Raw genomic sequence first — 20,176 nt, forward strand, 5'->3', positions numbered from 1 at the left:
CGTTAGCGGCAATTGCGAAAGCAAGAGGAAATATTGACCCATTGGCATCCATTCCTATTGCAATTAGGAGCTTGATGTCGTAGGCACCATATACATGCGTACCATCTATGGATATCACTGGTCGGCAGTGAGAAAAATCATCAATGCATGGTTTGAATGTCCAAAATACGAAGTTGAAGATTTTACCCTCTATAAGCCGTCACTCTACAACAGTACCATGATTAAAATGTTGTAGAGCTGTCATATACCTTGGCAGCGATTGAAAAGAAGTATGCCAATTTCCAAAGACCATCTCAAAAGCGTGTCTACGCCCGAGAAATCCCTTTCTGTTGCTTATAGTTTTACTATATCCGGTTTGAACGTTTCGAATACAATCTTTGATGGGGAACCTGCACAAGTTTAAACAAACAACATTTAGTAATGATCTTTCAATTGATATAAGACATATAGTGTACTAGGTAGGATAAGTTACCTTGGCGTTTCGGCAATGTCTTTAAGTAACACTTGAGCAATCATGTCTGTATCTAAATTATAATGATCTGCTCGATTTTCTTCCATATCACAAGTGTGTCTTTCGCGGAATTTTGTGATAGCCCACATACCATCAGGCTTAACAATTCCCCGAAGCAACCACTCACAGCCTTGATACCGTCGTCTACAAACTAGCCTCCATATCTTTGTGTTTGACTGATCAACCTTAAACTCCCTCATGTCCTTAAAACAATAAATTTTGACAGCCCGTTGCAACGCCTTTTTGGATGCGAACAACATTCCCTTTGGAAGGTAGCATCGATCTTTGTTGAGATCCTTTGGTTCAATCCAGGTTTTTAGGCGACTATCATCATCTTCTCTTGTGAAGACAAATGCATCATCACGACCCTGCAGGCTGTCAAGATAAGGGATATTGTTAGAATGCCACAGAATTGGGCTTTCAGAAGTTGGGTTTTCAGCCATCGGTGGTGGTACGTGGTGGTGCATTGGTTCTTGTTGGTTTTGGCTTTGTGGAATATTGTTGGTCATACCAACTTGAACATCATCATCATCGGTTACCTCTGCATTATTAGCTATTTCATTGTCATCACTTCATGATGACTCATAATAATTAGGAAAATCTTCATTATTAAGTGCATTCATCCTCCTACACCAAAAGTAACATATTTTAAATACCAACATATATATATATATATAATTTAATATCAAGGTGATGAACTTACTGTTGTTCATAAGCACTGTCATGGTGTGGAGAATGATCAACTCCACCGAACTGAGAGGATTGACCAACATCCATATTTGGTACCACTGGCGAGTTTTGAGAATAGTTCCTATCGTGCTGTACCCGACCAACTTCGACGCACCGGTAGATACTGCCCCGACGTAGTATATCCAGGACACGAGGATGTGGGGGGCGAGCAACTAAGATCTCCCATGTTGAGTCCCCTAACCGGGTACGGACCTGAGACTCAGGCTGCAGGTCGGATGTCCATATATGTTGCGACCTATGCTCGGGCTGAAGATACAGTAACTCTCGGTCGAAGGGCCCCGGATCAAGAAGGTGGTGATCCATCTGTTTTACGCATTTTAAATCAATCATTAACAAGTAGTATTAGTTATGTAATCTTTTATCAAAATTTTTATTAAGAATTGTGGTGACCCATCTGTTTTACGTATTTTAAATCAATCATTAACAAGTAATATTAGTTATGTAATCTTTTATTGAAAATTTTATTAAGGATTGTGGTGACCCATCTGTTTTACGTATTTTAAATAAATCATTAACAAGTAATATTACTTATGTAATCTTTTATCGAAAATTATATTAAGGGTTTTCAATCCTAAGCTATGGGTTATGAATCCTAAAATATAAAGATTAAAAATTAATAAGTCAAATAATTAACAATTAGTTAGCATACAATTAGTATAAATAATTAATAAACAAACAATTAACTAACTAATCAAATAATTAACAAGTTATTATCATATATTTAATAAATAAATAATTAAGTGACTAATCAAAAAATTAATAAATTATTATCGTATAGTTAACAAATAAACAATTAATTAACTAATGAAACAATTAAGAAATTATTAACAAATAAAAAATTGGCTTAACAAAAACTAAATAAATAATTAGCCAGTCTAACAATTGAAATAGCTAGTCTAACAATTAATAAATACTTAAGTCGCTAATCGAACAATTAACAAATACTAAATAAACAAGCAATAAATAATTAACTAATTAACAATAGATAAACAAATTAAAAAAAAAAAAATTAAAGGGGGCAGTCGTAGTGGTGGGTGCGGACTGCCCAGAAATGCACAAAAAAAATGCGCAATCCACCACAGATCCCTCCCCCATACCTAAGGTAATAATATATTTAGCAATGTAATAAAAAAAATTCATAGTAATACCTAGAATGAAGGTGTTTTTGAGTTTTCAAAATGAGCTCTGCGCCGCTCTATTCCAAAATCTAACCTTAGAAACTTATTGCTACACTTCAATAAACCAAGAATATTGAGTTTTGGATTGAAAAACAACACGAAATAGCGTTTTGGGGGGTTGGGGACCACTGAAAACGGCGTTAATGGCGGGTTGGTGGATGGGTGAAATGGTCGGGTCTGTGGTGGGGAAGGAGGGGGCGACTTTTTGTTGCCTCCTTCACGCACGAAATTCGTGCGTGAAAGGCCCAACTTGCATTTTTACAGTTTGGTCCTTTCACGCACTAATTTAGTGCGTGAAACCTACTAATGTTTTTTTTTTTTGTGCTAGTTTGGTTCAACTTTTTTTTTTTTGTACTACAAAAGTCGCGGATTCCAAACTCAACCCAACCGACACATTTAGTCATAATTCTTCTCGGGTGACGTCTATGACGTATATACATCGACAGGAAATACCAAATTTCAATAACAATATTATACAAATTATCAGTCTAAATAGAATAATTTTTTTTTTGCTCTTTCAATTAGGAGAGCAGCCATCATATAAAATAAATAAATAAATAAATAAATGAAACTTCAAAAAGGCATCACATAGCGCCACATGCCTATAAAACTTATAGCTTGTTTGACCAAACTTCTAAAAACAGCTTATTTTAAAAAGTACTTTTCAAAAAAGTATTTTTGGCTAAAAGCAGTTTGTGTTTGACCAATTAATTTAAAAAGTACTTTTGAGCAGCAATTAGTGTTTGGTCAAGCTTTTAAAAAGTGCTTCTATGCGTATTTTTCTCAAAAGTACTTTTCAAAAAAGTACTTTGGGGCAAAAGCTATTTTTTTTAGCTTCTGAAAAACTGCTTCTTCTACTCTCCAAAAACACTTATTTTCTCCCAAAATCTTGGCCAAACACCTCACTTTTTTTTAAAATAAGCACTTATTAAAAAAATAGGTACTTTTGAGAGAAAAATAAGCTTGGCCAAACAGGTTGTTAGTCATGTAAGAAATTCTTAATCAGAAGTTCTTGTCGGCCAAACACTATCTTTAATTAGTGGACTCAGCAATTATATAATTGACACACTACGATGGGTGTTAATGGTACGGTACGGTTTGGTCGATTATTTTAAAGAATTTATATCAGATCAAATTTTCGGTTATTTTATGTTATACAACCAAAATTAGAGTTTTCGAAACAGTCCCATTATCTCGGGTTTTCTTCGTTATCAGTTTGATTCGGTTAATTTTTGATATTTTAAAAGATCATCTAATGACCAATGCAATACCAAAAAAATAATTAAAGTTATAAATTAAAATGTTATAAACAACTCACTAATGAATGTCACTACTAAATATATACTTGTACTTGTTACTTATATAGGATATCAATATCATAAAAAAAATGTTAAAGAGAATAACTCTATTAATAATTAAATTGGTAATTTTCATAAAAATCAGTTAATTTGAAATAGATGAACCAATACTTCTAACTTACCTGAACTAGTAAAGCTTAGATTAAAGGGTAATTGTACTAAATCTTAAGCTAAAGAATTTACAAGATAAATTTATAGATAATACCATGCTAACTGGAATAATAACTCTAAAACTTAGAAAAAATAAAGACGGAAGAAAAGTTAATGCTTTGTATTTTAATTTAATACCTAAAATATATTTTCTAAATATATATTTATTCGGTTCGGTAATTTTTCGGTAATTTCTAAGAAATAAAAACCTAACCTAATTTTCGGTACGGTTATAGATTTATATTGAAACTTTCGATTTTATTAAAAAAAAATCTAAAAATCGATTTGGTACGGTACGGTTTAGTCGGTTCAATCGATTTTTTGGAAAACCATTCACACCCTACACTACACCGTGCAAGCCAGAATTTTAAGTTTTTCTTTTTCAACCCAGAATTTTAAGTTAACAAGTATAGAAAATACAGGTGTATTCTTCTAAAAAATGTAGCTCTATGCATATATTCTCTCCATCCCAATTTATATGGCACTTTTCAAATTCAAGAGTCAAATAAGTTTTTCCTTGACTAGTATGGGAGGTTGTTGTTGTTAATTATTGTAATTTACAGTACTTCCGATATAGTTTCCAAATATATGAATTTTATTTTAAAAAAATTTAAAGATTCTATATCCGAATTTATGGTCAAAATTAATAAATTTAAGTCTCGAAATTCAAACTATGTTACATAATTTGATATAGAGGAAGTAATAGTTTTTTATGAAATGTATCTCTATATAATTTTTATATATTAATACTGTACTTTTTTATGTACAAACCAAAAGAGTATTTAATCTATTTTTAAACTTCATCGAGAACATCTTTTCTTAGAAAATATGTCTTAATCATACCATCTTGAAGATACCTACAAGTAGTTATTGCTCAAAATCAAGATCGGATATATCTAGCCTCAAGCGATATCAAGGTGAAAGGTGTTTATGTAACCGAATATTTGTCGTGATCATTCTCATTCCTTGAATAGGTTAATATACAGCATTTACAACTTAATTGTAGGCTACAAACTAGAATAATTTGACTAATATAATTCTAACATATGCTATCCTAAAATAGAAGATTACAAAATATATTTGACTAAATATTTACATAGTTTAACACACCCCCGCAGTAAAAGCGGTAGGTTTACGAACGGTTAGACTGTCCCGAAAATCATCAAATAGTACGCGCGGAAGACCTTTGGTGAAAATGTCTGCAATCTGATAACGGGACGGAACATGTAGGACGCGAACCTCTCCACGTCTAACCTTTTCACGAACAAAGTGAATGTCCATTTCAATATGCTTGGTACGTTGATGTTGTACCGGATTTCCAGACAGATAAATGGCACTCACATTGTCACAATAGACCAAAGTTGCTTTACGAATAGGACAATTGAGTTCAAGCAACAGATTACGAATCCAACAAGATTCAGAGACAACATTAGCAACCCCTCTGTATTCAGCTTCAGCACTAGACTTAGATAGAGTGGGTTGGCGCTTTTAAGACCAAGAAATCAAGTTATCCCAAAAATATACACAATAACCCGATGTGGAGCGTCGGGTGTCTAGACATCCTCCCCAATTAGCATTTGTATATGCTAGTAGTGACTATAGAGAGGTTTTGTATAAATGCGTACCAAAGTCAATCGTACCTCGAATGTAACGCAAGATGCGTTTTAATGCTTCCATATGCTCGACTTTGGGATCATGCATAAACAAGCAAACCTGTTGGACTGCGTACGATATGTCTGGCCGAGTAAATGTCAAGTATTGCAAAGCACCTGCCAGCCGACGATACTTCGTAGGATCTTCATATGAGGCGCTCAAATTGGCGCTGATTTTGCCTTTTGTATCAACTGGTGTGGGGCAAGGCTTACATTGTGACATCCCTGCCCTGTCAAGAATATCCTCTGCATAAGAACTCTGAGACATGAATAGGCTATTTTTGTCCTGGGAGACGGCAATCCCCAAAAAATAGCTCAACGGACCCAAGTCTTTCATTGCAAATTCCGTAGCTAACTTGGACATAATTCCGAGTCTAAGAGAGTCTGAAGATGCAATTAGAATAATATCATCCACATATAACAGAATGTAAGCAGTATACTTTCCACGACAATAAGTGAAGAGAGAGTTATCAGATGTACAATGCGAAAAACCAATGGTTGCCACAAAATCAGCAAAACGCTGATACCATGCCCGGGGTGCCTATTTCAAGCCATAAAGAGACTTACGCAAGAGACAAACATGATCGGGACAAGCCGGATCCCAGAATCCCAAGGGCTGATACATATAGACGGTCTCATTCAAGTTGCCATGCAGGAAAGCATTCTTTACATCAAGTTGGTGAATGGGCCAAGAGTGGGATAAAGCAATAGTAAGTACCACACGGATAGTTGCCGGTTTGACGACCGTACTAAAAGTCTCGTCACAATCAACACCTTCCCGTTGAGACCTGCCATCACCTACAAGACGGGCTTTATGCCTCTCAAAAGAACCATCAGATTTCTTTTTATGCCGAAAAATCCATAAAGACCGAATAATATTATCGTTTGAAGGACAAGGGACCAACTCCCAAGTTTTACTATCAATAAGAGCATTATATTCATCTTGCATAGCATTTTCCAATTCGGGTCATTAAGCGCACCAACTGGATTCCGGGGAATAGGGGAGATGGAATTGTTGGTGACACTTAAGGCTTGATTATGGTATTTCAAGTTCGGCTTAAATATCCCATGTTGACTATGTGTAGTCATGCGAGGAGCGGGTGGGGGGCTGGCAGGGATGGGGCTACTGCAGAGGTGGGGAGCTGGCAGCGAGGGAGACAGAGGGGCTGGCAGTGGCGGGACTGCTGGCTAGACCGCGGAAGAACTGGGAAGGAGCTGGCGGGCAGCTAGGGTGGCGGGAGGGTTTTACGACGAGGGAGGAGGGGAGATAGGTGAGCTCGGGTGGTGGGTTGCAGGCGGCAGAGCAGCGGCCTGGTCATGCAATAAATGTAATCTCAATGGAGAATTATCATCACCCAAAAACTCATATGAGGTAGAAGATGGACTATTTATTTGTGAAAATGGAAAGGAGTTTTCATCAAACCACACATGCCGAGCTATGATTAATTTTCGGCTCGATAAATCATAGCATTTGTACCCCCGATGATTAGAAGGATACCCCAAGAAAACACACGGAGTGGACCTAGATTGTAGCTTATGAATTTGTGTGGACGGAAATAGAGGAAAGCATAGACAACCAAAAACTCGGAGATGAGAGTAGGATGGAGTCTTTTGATAAAGAATCTGAGTGGGTGTCTTATATGCTAAGATTTTAGAAGGGAGAATATTGTGTAGGTACGTTGCCATGGACAAGGTGTGAAGCCAATAAAGGGGGGCATAGATGCATGGGCAAGGAGTGTACGAACATTATTATTTATGGATTTAATTTTCCGTTCCGCCTTACCATTTTGGGGTGAGGTGTGCGGGCAAGAAAATCGGAAAAGCACCTCGTTTTGTTCACAAAATTTATGAAAAGGGCCATTATCAAATTCACACCCGTTGTCACATTGAAAGGTTTTTATTTCTTTTTCAAACTGAGTGCGAATGAAAGTCCGGAAAGACAAGAAACAATCATAAACTTGGGACTTTGTTTTGATGGGAAAAGTCCAAAGAAAATTAGTATAATTGTCAAGAAATAAGACATAATATCTGTGACCAGAAGAGCTAAGAACAGGTGAAGTCCATAAATCACTGTGAACAATGTCAAATGGCATAGTAGTAGTTGAAAGAAAGTCATAAAAAGGCATTTTAATTAATTTCCCCAAAGGGAAAGAATGACAAACATTTTTTCGAGCCTTATTACATTCAATCAAATTACTACTACGTAAAGAACTAAGAATTACATCCCCGGGATGACCTAAACGGGAGTGCTAAATATGAGGAAAGATGACGGTAAAAGCAGATGGTGCGGAAGGCGAGATGGCTCGATAATTTTTGAAGAATGGATAAAGATCACCCGAACTCTCACATCTCATGAGTTTGCTCCCCGTCCGTAAATCCTTCACAGAAAAGCCAAAAGGATCAAATTCAACAGAAACCATATTATCGATAGTAAATTTACGAACGAAAATAAGGTTTTTGATGAGTTTTAGGTGCATGTAAAACATTTTTCAGGTGTAAGGAGGGATTTACTTGGAGGGATGTATGACCATAACCACGAATCGGTATCATGTTACCATTACCAACAACAATGCCATTATTTTTGCTCAATTGATAGTAAGACGAGAGAGTACTTTGGGAGTTGGTCATGTGAGATGTGGCTCCGGTGTCCATGTACCAATTGTTATCATCGGGCGGATTCAAAGACATTGTGTGCATAGCATTATCAATATCCGTGGGCGCATACCCACCATGTGATGACGAGGCTGCCGAGTAGAAAGACTGTGGAGGATGAGCACCAAGAACTCCCTGCTGTGACGGAGCTGGGCGTGGCTGCTGCCAACCGCGAGGCTGCTGCCACCCAGCAGTGGGGTACGAGCACGGTGGGGTGGCCCCCAGGCATCTCACAGTGGAAAGAACCACGACGGGGCAGTAGCCCCCTGGTGCTGCGACGCGGCGGGCTGGTTGGCCTGGGCATTGTTCCGGCTGCCCCCGCCGCTGCTTTGCCCATTCCCGGTCCCACCGCGGTTGTTCTTCTTTCCACGATTGTGAGAATTTCCTCGATTGTTGAAGGTATTTTCAGAATTGTTAGGCTGCCCATTACCAGAGAAATTATGAGGATTAATATTTTGGGAAACGAGAGCAGCATTCGACCCGGAGTCGTGGATGGCATCCTCGCCATGACTGTCTTCCTCAAGTTCGAGCATCGACCGGACAACGTCAAAAGATGGGAGAGGAGAACGGTGCTGCACCGTCGTTCGAAAGGTTTTATATTCTTCCGATAACCCTCGCAGAAGACGAAACACAAGGTGTTCGTTGGAAACTTTGTGGCCAACGTTTGCGAGATTGTCTGCAAGAACTTTTAGCCTGGTGCAGTATGCTTTCACATTCGGAAAATCCACCAATTTGGTGTTGGTGAATTTTGCATCAAAAGCAAGAGCCCTAGCCGATTTGTTGTCCTGAAAGAGATGAACAAGACGATTCCAAGCCTCGGCTGCGATGTCCTCTTGATGAATGATTGTGTTGAGAAGATCATTCGATATTGTACCATATATCCATTGACGAACGATGTCATCTAGCCGTTCCCATAGAGCCTTTGTGGCAAGTTTTTCGGCTGCGGGTGCCGGTGGTGGCACGTTGGGGGAGGCAGGAGGTAGTATGTGGTCGATCACCAAGTTTGCTCGGCAATGGAGCTTGAAGAGGGTAGCCCAGTTATTGTATTGGCTTCCTTCATAGTCAAGAACAATAGGAATGCATGATTTGATATTGGTGACTGTAGTCGCAGGGTGCAACTTGGACGCGTCAGCCATGGAGAAGAGGAGGAGGAAGGGCCGAAGAGGAGTAAGATGAAAAAAGTGGTCGGCGGCTAGGGTTTAGGATGCTAGGGTTTTAGGAGAGACCTAGTCTGATACCATGTAAGAGAATATTTGCCGTGATCATTCTCATTCCTTGAATAGGTTAATATACAGCATTTACAACTTAATTGTAGGCTACAAATTAGAAACTAATTTGACTAATATAATTCTAACATATGCTATCCTAAAATAGAAGATTACAAAATATATTTAACTAAATATTTACATAGTCTAACAGTTTATTATCTGAGTAACCTTCTCTTATCTACAAAAATGACATCACTTGTCATTATAAGAATTTACGAGAAATTCTACTTACACCACTACATATAGAAGTGAAATTAGTTGCTAATAATTTCGCACGACTAAACAACAGTGTGAATGCGTCCGTACCTGCCCATTGTTTACCCTTCTAACTTTTCCTTTTGTTTCTGCCATGATACAATGAATTATCAGCCGCCATCGACCAACATAATGGGAACTCCATTTTGATTTTTGCAGCACCTCTGGCATTTCTCCTTTCTAGATCACTTTACTAGCTAGCCATGTGAATTTTAATTGTGGACAATATGTTTATTGATATAATAAGTATGAAAACAATTGTGATCCTAATTAGTCTTCAGCCAGTGAGCAAGTGTGCGAGATGTGCTATGTTCCACTAACAAAAAGCGAGAGTATCAAATTTCTTTTGGTACTTGTTAACGAATAGGATTGAAATCACATTATATGTGTTGTTGCTTGTTTAAATTAGTTTAATATATGTACTACAGTGCAACTTCTTTACGCTAGGTCGGTTTACCTTGTGATAAACGATGATGTCGATCGATATTGACCTTCTGCTTAAGTGCTTTTAATTGGTTTTTGCACATTATTTTATAAGGGGTTTTACGGATATCGCGACCTTGGTGAAGTTGAAAATATTATATATTCCAATTTTGTTTAAGTAATATGTATCGTTAATGTAAACGATTTTTACACTCAGGTAACATCAGGTAATCTTTATTTGTTGTAATATATATAGGCAACATATACATCTAACTTAAACTCAATTTTTGGTTGGAAAGATAAATAATATTTATAGTCAATATTCATCATTACAAAATGAAGTCTATCAATAGAAGTTTGTTGGGATGAAACTGGAATAAGAAAAGCACCAGAAGATTAATACTAAATAACTAATCAATAGATAATATACCTGTGAAAAAGTTTTACGTGCCATGCATTTTACTGATGAAGTTTCTGAATAATTTATTTTTCTTATAATATTGAACCCTGCAAGTACATATATATTAGACATAATATATAGGATAATGTAGATTGGTACATATTTTTACAAAAAGAAGTACAATTTTGTTATTTTATTCCACAAAGCCAAGCAATCAAGTTTCAAGACTATATACGATGTCACATATAGAGGATTATCCTGATCTGTATATATAGAAAAATTCAAAAAGGTATGCAAAAAGAATTAGTTACAACACATCATAGGGAAAGCGAAGGACTAAGAGCTCGTTTGATCCAATTAAAAAGAAGTAGTTGATAAGCACTTTTTCTATTAAAATAATTAAAATGTCTATGAAGCTATTTAAGAAAATATATAATTTAAAAGAATATTTACATAATTATTAAAAGACAAATGACGAAAATAGATTTGAAAAACAACAAAAAGTTATGTAGGAAAAGTATTTCGTATATTACAAAAGATATTAGAGATAAATTTATAAAATATTTGAAAAATCAAAAGTGTTTATAAGCTGTAAAACAATAAGTTAGGAGTGATCAATTTTGGTTTTTGGCTAATTTTGACTTATAAGCCCTTGACTATACACATTTTTAATTTGTGTTAACCAGAGTACATAAATCAAATTGAAAAATACTTTGCTGGCTAGTTTGACATGCAACTTATAAACTTAATCAAACACATGTTCTAGTTTCAATCATAATGAAGATAATTATATGTCAAATTAAGATCTTAGTTTCGACTTGGACGTTTTCACTGAAGTAAGAAATTTTAAGGGGTCATGAAAGTCAAATAATGGGCCGATATACTTGAACTAGGCCAAAATAATAGTGTCCAACTTTGCTCTAATTTATTTGACTCTTTCTCTTTTCTTTTTGGATGGAGGAGGGTGGTCAGTTCTAAATTTTATATTTGCAGAATGGTCTAACTTTAACATGCATACTCCTATTATTTTATTCCTAAAATGCAAAGTCGACATGACTTGCTTCTGGTAAAAGTACTTTTAACATTTCAGGCATATTTAGCAGGTGTCTTAATTAAAGTATTAATTTCTTTTCTAAACAAAGGTTTAAGTTACAACATTATACTCCGAGAAGTTTGACCAAATCATATTAATTATAGTATACTACTTCATTAAGGCTACCATTCCACTAGCACTATGTGAGGACAGAGTCATATAGAACAAGTCAAGATCATCACGGCGCCATATAACCAAACTCTTTTGTTTGTGCATATAAATATGTCTCCACATCTTCATGACCTTAACTACTAACTACTACTCTCCCTTTGTTTTTAGGAGTGACATAATATAAACACTTCATTTGCATAATCTAAACCTCTCTTGTCTGTTGTATGTAATACGTGTATACACGTAGCATAAAATCTCCTTAATAAATAGCTCTCCAACCTACATATGGCTTTAAATTAAACCCCCCATGAAAATCACGTTCTCAAGTTCACGTCAACTTCGTTATTCTTTTCATCATTATCGTCCCACTTCAACCTTGTCCACAACTCGCAACTTTTAGAGCTCTAGAATCCCCGTTCCTTTCTCTTACTTTCCCAAAGGTCCATTACAACCACAACTTAATAACTTGTACGACATCTACTGACAATATTCTTAAAAGGCTAGCTACATTATATAGCCTCGTGTATAATATAATTAGTAGTATTGAACAAGCAAGTGATACTCACCGAACCAATATAATGAGTAATTGCTTGCAAAGCTGGCCTGAGCCAATTGTCCGAGTCCAAGCACTATCCGAAAGTGGCATTCGAGAAATCCCCAGCCGGTTCGTAAAACGTCCAGTAGACAGACCATGTTTCAAGGAGACAACATCCCATGTTAAGGAAGAAAATATTAATATTCCGTTGATTGACCTTGAAAACTTGAAGTCATCCGATGAATCCATTCGCGATGAGACTATGAAAGTCATTTCACAGGCTTGTCGCGAATGGGGTTTCTTCCAGGTGGTGAATCACGGCGTTAGCCATGATCTCATGGCTAACGCACGTGGTGTTTGGCGCGATTTCTTTCATCTTCCGTTGGAAGAGAAGCAGAAATTCGCGAATTCTCCGGTTACTTATGAGGGGTATGGAAGTAGACTTGGAGTGGAGAAAGGTGGCAAATTGGACTGGAGTGATTATTTCTTCCTTCATTATCTTCCTGAGCCCTTGAGGGATGAGAAGAAATGGCCTTTCCTTCCCATTGCATGCAGGTAAACTTTTGGTTGTAAGTTGTCTCAATTTATGTGGTAACTTTCTATTCAAGAGTAAAATATTTTTTATATTTTAAATTATTAATTATTATGACTTATAATATTTACTACATAATTTTAAATATGTAGATTTTATTTTAAATTTTTTAAAAATTCTACTCTTTCCGTCTCAATTTAGGTTTCTTACTTTCGTTTTTGGTTTGTTTCAAAAAATACTCTCGTTGTCCCATATTATTTGTCCACTTTTACCTTTACACGTCGTTTAAAAACTCGTAAATAAAAGTGTATTTTTACTACATTACTCTTATCCTAGAAACTTTTTATTTTCTTATATGTAGAAATCATTTATTTTACTTTTAATAAGATGATTTTATAATCAAATAAATATTTAAAATTTGTTCTAAAATATAATTTTGAAAAATATTCATTATTTTTTTTAATATCGTATCCAATCAAACTTCTTAGGGGAGAGTAGCGAGTATATCCTTAAAAACAACGTAAATATATTTTAAATAAATTAAAGGAGTAAATGCGTGTGCACCTACTTCTTAACAGTATTAGTACTTAGAACCAGTATGCATAGATATGCGACTTTACACATTCTCACATGTCGGCGTGGTTAGACTTTACTGATCCGTACAAGTTTTTTAAGGCTTGTTAACCCTTTTTCTTTTTTACTTTTCCCTATGTTCTGCTTTTTGTTAAGGAGCCGTTTCCCCTAGTTTGAAATTATGAGATGAAACTCTAATTTAAAATTATATTTAGATATATAATTTAAATTTTTTAAATTATATTTTTTTTATAAATATAAAAATTTCACAAGTTATGAAAATAATTAAAATATTCTTAATTCTTATACAATCTTATCAAATGAGCAAGTCATAGTTCATAACAAAATTAATATGCTATTAGAAGACCTTTCTAAAAAATACAACATCAATTGATCAAACTTTAGTTCAATAAAAAAAAATTAGCATGAATAATAATGTAACTACTCTTTAATATAATCCTCCCACATGGTAGACATAAATAAAGGTTGGTACATGGTTGATGGGAGTAATTGTTAAAAATATCTATCAACTTATGGGTCTTTTTTTTTTACAAAATATAAACTTATGGATCAAGTTTTATATTTAAAAATTCTGAACCCATGGTTTGAAACCTCAAATCATGTCTTTTTGGATGATTTGAAATTTCCAACCATGAGATGAAATGCATGTCCAAACGCTGATTTATCTCATGGTTTCAAACCATAGTTTAAATCTCATGTCCAATCGCCTACTTAGCAAGGATCTTTACCAGTATTAAATAGGATTACCAAGTAGTATTCCCTTTATAATTATGTGATTCACTTTAACTAAATAACTATGTAATTTAAGAAAGAAAAAAGAAGTTTGAAATTTGTAATTCAAAATATATTATAAATATTTGTGTAGTAAATTATTTCATTAATGATAAAATAAAAATCTAAAATAAAAATTTACGAAGTTAAATTATATATATATCATTTTTTATAGGAATAAAAAGAAAAATATATCACATAAATTATGAGATAATAGTAGCATATTTTCAAAAAATTGAAAGATTTTTTATGGAAAGGATACGTCTAGATAGACGGGTCGTCATTAGAGGTGGCAAAATTAACTCATGAAAATATGACCTATTCAATCCGTTCAAGTTTGAATTTTTCATGAAACCCGCTAAAATTTAGCTCATCTACAAGTTGGTCTGTTGCGCTGCCTCCATGGTATTCGCTTGAGTCCACGTGGCAGAGTTTCTCAACTTCATGTATACGTTAGTTTGGGGCAGTGGTCCTTGGGTTTGTTGGTAAATTCAGTGCAGGTTGCTGTCTCTCAACTATCTTGTCTTTTAGAAAAAACAAAAAAATTAATTCTCCTGAAAAACATGTCAAATGCGGTCATATACGTGCGTACATTTTGTCGATCACAATACTTCTAATTAACTTTTCTTTTTCTTTTTCTTTTTTGGTTATGACCACCCACGAAAGTCGTGGCCGAAAATATCAAAAAGGTATTACCACTGGAATTAAAAAAATTCGGCATATTCGATTTTTGTGTTTGAAAGGACAAAATTTTGTGATTTTTAAATTAGATATTGGTGAAAAAAAACTACACTTTCTTTTTTAATCTGTTAAAAAAAAAAGATATATTTTTATATTTAGAAATAATTTAACTTAAATCTTCCCCTTTTACCTCTAATGAAATATTTTACAACCACACAAATATATATGACTTGTTTAGATCACAAGTTTCAAAAGTTTTCTTTTATCTCTTAAATTCTGTGTCTAGTCAAACTATATCACATAAATTAAGACAGAGAAAGTAATAATTATGTAACCATGAAATTTACCCGGTGATATACGTACATTTTGTCGATTACAATTAATTAACTTTATTCTGCTCTTTTTGTTATGGTTGTTTGTTCACCCAGAAAAGTTGTTGCTGAATATGGAGAAGAAGTAGTGAAACTATGTGAAAGATTAACAAAGATCTTATCAATAAACCTGGGATTAAGTGAGGATTATCTACACAATAAGTTTGGAGGAGACAATGAAATAGGTGCATGTTTAAGGGTAAATTTTTACCCAAAATGTCCACAACCAGACCTAACACTGGGCCTCTCTTCACACTCTGATCCTGGTGACATGACACTTCTCCTCCCTGACACCGACGTCGCCGGCCTCCAAGTCCGCGGTGGCAATGACTGGCTAACTGTTAAACCTGTTCCTAATGCCTTCATTGTCAACATTGGAGATCAAATTCAGGTATGTATCACTTTTTTTTTTTTCTTAAGGTAAAGAAAATTGACTTGGGATCTCATAACATCAACCAATTTAACTTACATATATTGACATTGTAAAATTCTTTTATATTATAAGTATACTTTACTTCTTGGAAAAAAAAGGGGAGGGTGTGGGGGCAGCCCGGTGCACTAGATTCCCACTATGTGCGGGGTCCGGGGAAGGGCCGGACCATAAGGATCTATTGTAGGCCATCTAATCCTGTATTTTAGCAAGAGACTGTTTTCACGACTCGATTTTATTGATGGTTAAATTATATACACTGAGTAAAGATTTTTTACATTATTTGTGTAGTTTAATTTATTATATCAGGTTAGTTATCATTTTTTTTGTTACCAATTTTAATGATTAATGCTAATTATTATAAAGATATTTCAGATTTACATGTAATTACCTTCTAGTAGGCAATCTGGTTGTGTAAATACTGTTAACACCGTGTTTTCGTGCATAGAGCTTAAACTTTTTCCAAATTACTAATCCCACTGTTATCGATAGTGATTTTTTATTACCTTCTAGGTGACAGTATACAAATTCCTTTACGTCGCCGACAGTACATACTATATAGAAGTTAAATTCTTTTTCGACACATGTTGTTATCTTGACAAGATTTTCCATCATTATATACGTGAATATTTTTGTACAAACGCACCTTTAAAATAGTCTAAATTATACCATACTTAATTTTGAATATGGTGGTATTTCATCTACTTTCTACCTGCATTTTACGAGCTTAATTTTCATAATGACTGCATGCAGGTATTAAGCAATGCAATCTACAAGAGCGTGGAACATCGAGTGATCGTTAATTCAGCAAAAGAACGTGTTTCTCTAGCATTCTTCTACAATCCAGGAGGTGATATACTCATCAAACCTGCAGATGAACTTGTGACGGAAGATCGACCAGCATTATATTTACCAACGACGTTCAATAAGTATCGAGCTTTTATTAGAACCAAAGGACCTAGTGGAAAATCTCAAGTTGAATCACTAAAATCCCCAAGATAATTTAATTATATTACCTTTTATCTTCTATATATAGATTACTATTTAGGAAGTTATTACTGTGGTATATGCCAATTGGTTATAAACAACATAGTAAAATACCCTATCTGCTGGCTGAGCTTTTACTTTCTTGTAATAATGAACAAGAAGATAATATGTACCATTTTGCGCATTTTGTTCACTTTCCTTGGTGAAATCTGTTATATTCATCTCGTCAATAGCCAAATGTTACTCCTAATTTCACAAATTTAACGAATTACTAAATGCTAAATCATTCAAATATTGGTGTATTATGTTAAATTTGTATGGATTATATTTGACAGTGATATCATTTTAAAAATACTCTAGCTAAATATCACATACTCCCTTCTGTCCCAAAAAAATTATCTTTCTTTCCTTTTTAATCTGTCCCAAAAAGATTGTCCCTCTTTCTATATTTAGAAATAATTTAACTTTATAAGATGATTTACAGCCACACAATATCTAAGGCTTGTTTTGGATCATACATTTCAAAAGTCTTCCTTTATTTCTTAAACTTTGTGTTAAGTCAAAAGAGGACAATCCTTTTGGAACGAAGAGAGTATTTTTTATATAAGTAAGGCCAAAACAATACATCTTAATTAATGGAAGATTAAATATAATTAAACAAATATTATAAGAACCAAAACTAGAATTCATCAATAACTAGGGAACGAAAAGTGCAATTATCCCAAGGATCAATATACGTCAATCTATTTCATTGTGATACCCGATATTATGTTCATTTGAAAAAGATTTACTATGTGCCTCACATGCCGAGGTATAATTGTGTGAGGCACTTATTACTTGACATATGTATAGATTTGGGTCCCACTGTCAAAGACTCTCTCTCCCCTCTGCCAATCTCCCGTAATTCCTTGGTTCATCTTATTTGACTTTCCCCTTCTTTTTTATCTTCTTCCTCGTTTCATTCATACCATTAATCTTTATTTTTCATTCCTCTTTCAGATTAGTTTCTTTCTCTATTTGTTCAATTTATTTTATGGGAAAAAAAAAACTAAATTCTTGAGCAATTTTTTATTTCTTCATTTTATTTAACATGATTTAGATTAATGTTTTGTATCTCAAAGCTTTAAATATGGAGAACGCTTTTTGGGAATTTTGGTTAGCTGATTAGCTAGGGTTTTTTGACAGTGGATTTTGAATCGATATTTTGTGGTCAGTAGGGTTTTGAGTTTGATACTTTAATGAGAACATTTTAATTGTAGGGAATACCATCAGTTGTTTTTGCTTTTTTCTAATGCATTAGGGAACTGATGGAGGAATTCTTTTTTAGGGCAGGGTGTTGGAAAAGGGGAGGAGCATGAAACTTTGTGTTGAATGTAGTCATTAAATTGTTGTTCCAATTAGTTCTTAGTAGTACGTCTGAACAACAAAGTCTGGTAGAAGAGAAATGAGAACATATTAATGGAGGAATGGGAGGAAGAAGATCTAGGTGGAGTTTGGCAGGAGAGATGGAGACTATGAAGTGGGACCCAAATTTGTACATTTGTCAAGTAAATTAGTGCCTCACACAAGTATGACGAGTTCGCAACTTTTTAACACAAAAATTGTCTAAAGTTACTAAAATGCCCTGCTAAATAAAAAAAAGAACTAAATTACCTTTTGTATATAAAATTGGTGCGAAATAGGACCAAACTGTAATTTTGCAATTTTGCCCTATTGCGCACTAATTTAGTGCACAGAAGGCCTTCAATAAATTCCGTCTAATTTTTTTTTCCAAGTTACTCTTCTTCACCTTCCCCCCCTCCCCCCCAAAACAAAATCATGTCTCAAAGCTCTGATGAAACGTCAAACTTTACTATAGAACTCGATGTTTGTGATTGTGGTCGTTATTGTAAGCTAAAAACATCAAGGACCGAAGATGATCCGGGGCGTCGTTTTTGACGTTGTAAAGTGCCCGAAGTAAGTGTTTTTACATTTTTTTGGGGTTTAAATTATTTTCACATTATCTACATATTACACGTTTAAAAACTAATTTTCTTGTAATGTTTATAGGATATGAGCGGTTGCAAACATTTTCGTTGGGAAGATATAATTCCTGTGGATAAAACGGTGGCGGCGAAGATTAAAAAGGCTTCTCTTGATAGAGATACCGCAACTTCACGTATCTCAAGAGATACCATGAAGTTTGACTTGCAATTTAAGCTTATGGAAGCTAAAGAAAAGATTGACCTTTTGGAGGTGTTGCAAAAAGAATTCAAAGAAAAACAAAGTTTTCTCAAGGCCAACCTTAGAGAAAGAGGAAAATGATTTGAAAGAAAAACTGAAATTTTGGAAGACTATTTGTGCTATGTTGGTGTTGTTTATTATTTCTATGTATTTTGTTTATTAAGTTTAATGTTTCTATGCAATTTGTTTTTCTATGTATTTTCTACTTATTTTGTTATTTTTATGTATTTTATTCCTGTTGTTTATTATTTTTATGCACTTTGTCTTAAGAAGATTATTTAAACTAATAATAGACTATAACAATCAACGCAAATTAAAAACATACTAAAAATATTCAAATTGGTGACTTCATCATAAACTAAAAATACAAATTAACCGCACGAGTCCGAAACTTAAATTACCCAAAATCTAATAGAATGAACCAAAATAACCCCTAATCATCATCAGAATAGAAGTCCTCAATATCGTCCTTAGAACAATATTTTGGGTTCTTAAGACATATCTTTTTTCTATAGATGTTAATTCTCTACTTGTTGATGATGCTTGTTCTTCGGCCGACTAAAACATGTAAAATCTACAACGTTTTTCTAGCATTCTGTTTTTTTCTTTTCTAATCCTTTGTACGGTAAGCTCGCAAGTTTCTGGACCTACTTGAGGCATGGTTATTGAGTATCTTGTTGGGATTTGAGCGTTGAGATTTTTCAAGTCACGAACAAGACGTTCTGATTCGGCAAGCCGATGCGCCCATTCTCGACGTAACCAGCAATAATATTCTCGTGGATCTGAATATTTTACGCTGCAAAAATCATCATTATGCTTTATAATAAGGTGGGGTTTCATATAGTCTAGTTGGAAATCATTGTTATTAAGAAAACTTGATTTACTGGAATAGCTACTATGATTTGAACTATCATCACCACTGCTATTCGAATCCTTTGGAAGGAATAAAGACCAATCTACATTTCTACTACTTGACATTGAAAATGTTGTAGTCTTATAACAATTGAAAGACTACTTATATAGATGGAAAACCCCAAGTACCCTCGGGGGGTGGTCATTATGACCCTACCTACTTACTTTATTTTAAAAAAATATTAATCTTCATCGAACATCTCACAGCCCGAATCCCACTTAGATCTGAATCTTGTGTAACCATGTTGACCATATTCTACCCTTAAGCAACGTATTTTCATCCGATTGTTCTCTTCGCGAAAACGGTTAAGAGCAAAATTCAACTCTTGTGGAGTGTCA

The 20,176-nt window shown here is 34.7% G+C and overlaps 2 protein-coding genes across 2 annotated transcripts; one reads left to right on the plus strand and one right to left on the minus strand.

Moving 5' to 3' along the window:
- Positions 1 to 8,481: 8,481 nt before the first annotated feature.
- LOC132608178 (uncharacterized) lies at positions 8,482 to 9,387 on the minus strand. The gene has a single exon (XM_060322248.1). The coding sequence runs from the start codon at positions 9,385 to 9,387 to the stop codon at positions 8,482 to 8,484; it is 906 nt and encodes a 301-aa protein (XP_060178231.1).
- Positions 9,388 to 11,952: 2,565 nt separating this feature from the next.
- LOC132606792 (jasmonate-induced oxygenase 4-like) lies at positions 11,953 to 16,895 on the plus strand. The gene is made up of 3 exons (XM_060320423.1): positions 11,953 to 12,891; positions 15,343 to 15,676; positions 16,469 to 16,895. Exons 1-3 carry the CDS (start codon positions 12,380 to 12,382, stop codon positions 16,715 to 16,717), a joined length of 1,095 nt encoding a protein of 364 aa, XP_060176406.1. The 5' UTR covers positions 11,953 to 12,379; the 3' UTR covers positions 16,718 to 16,895.
- Positions 16,896 to 20,176: the final 3,281 nt, after the last annotated feature.

This window comes from Lycium barbarum, chromosome 8 (assembly GCF_019175385.1).
Source record: "Lycium barbarum isolate Lr01 chromosome 8, ASM1917538v2, whole genome shotgun sequence".
Taxonomy (NCBI): domain Eukaryota; kingdom Viridiplantae; phylum Streptophyta; class Magnoliopsida; order Solanales; family Solanaceae; genus Lycium; species Lycium barbarum.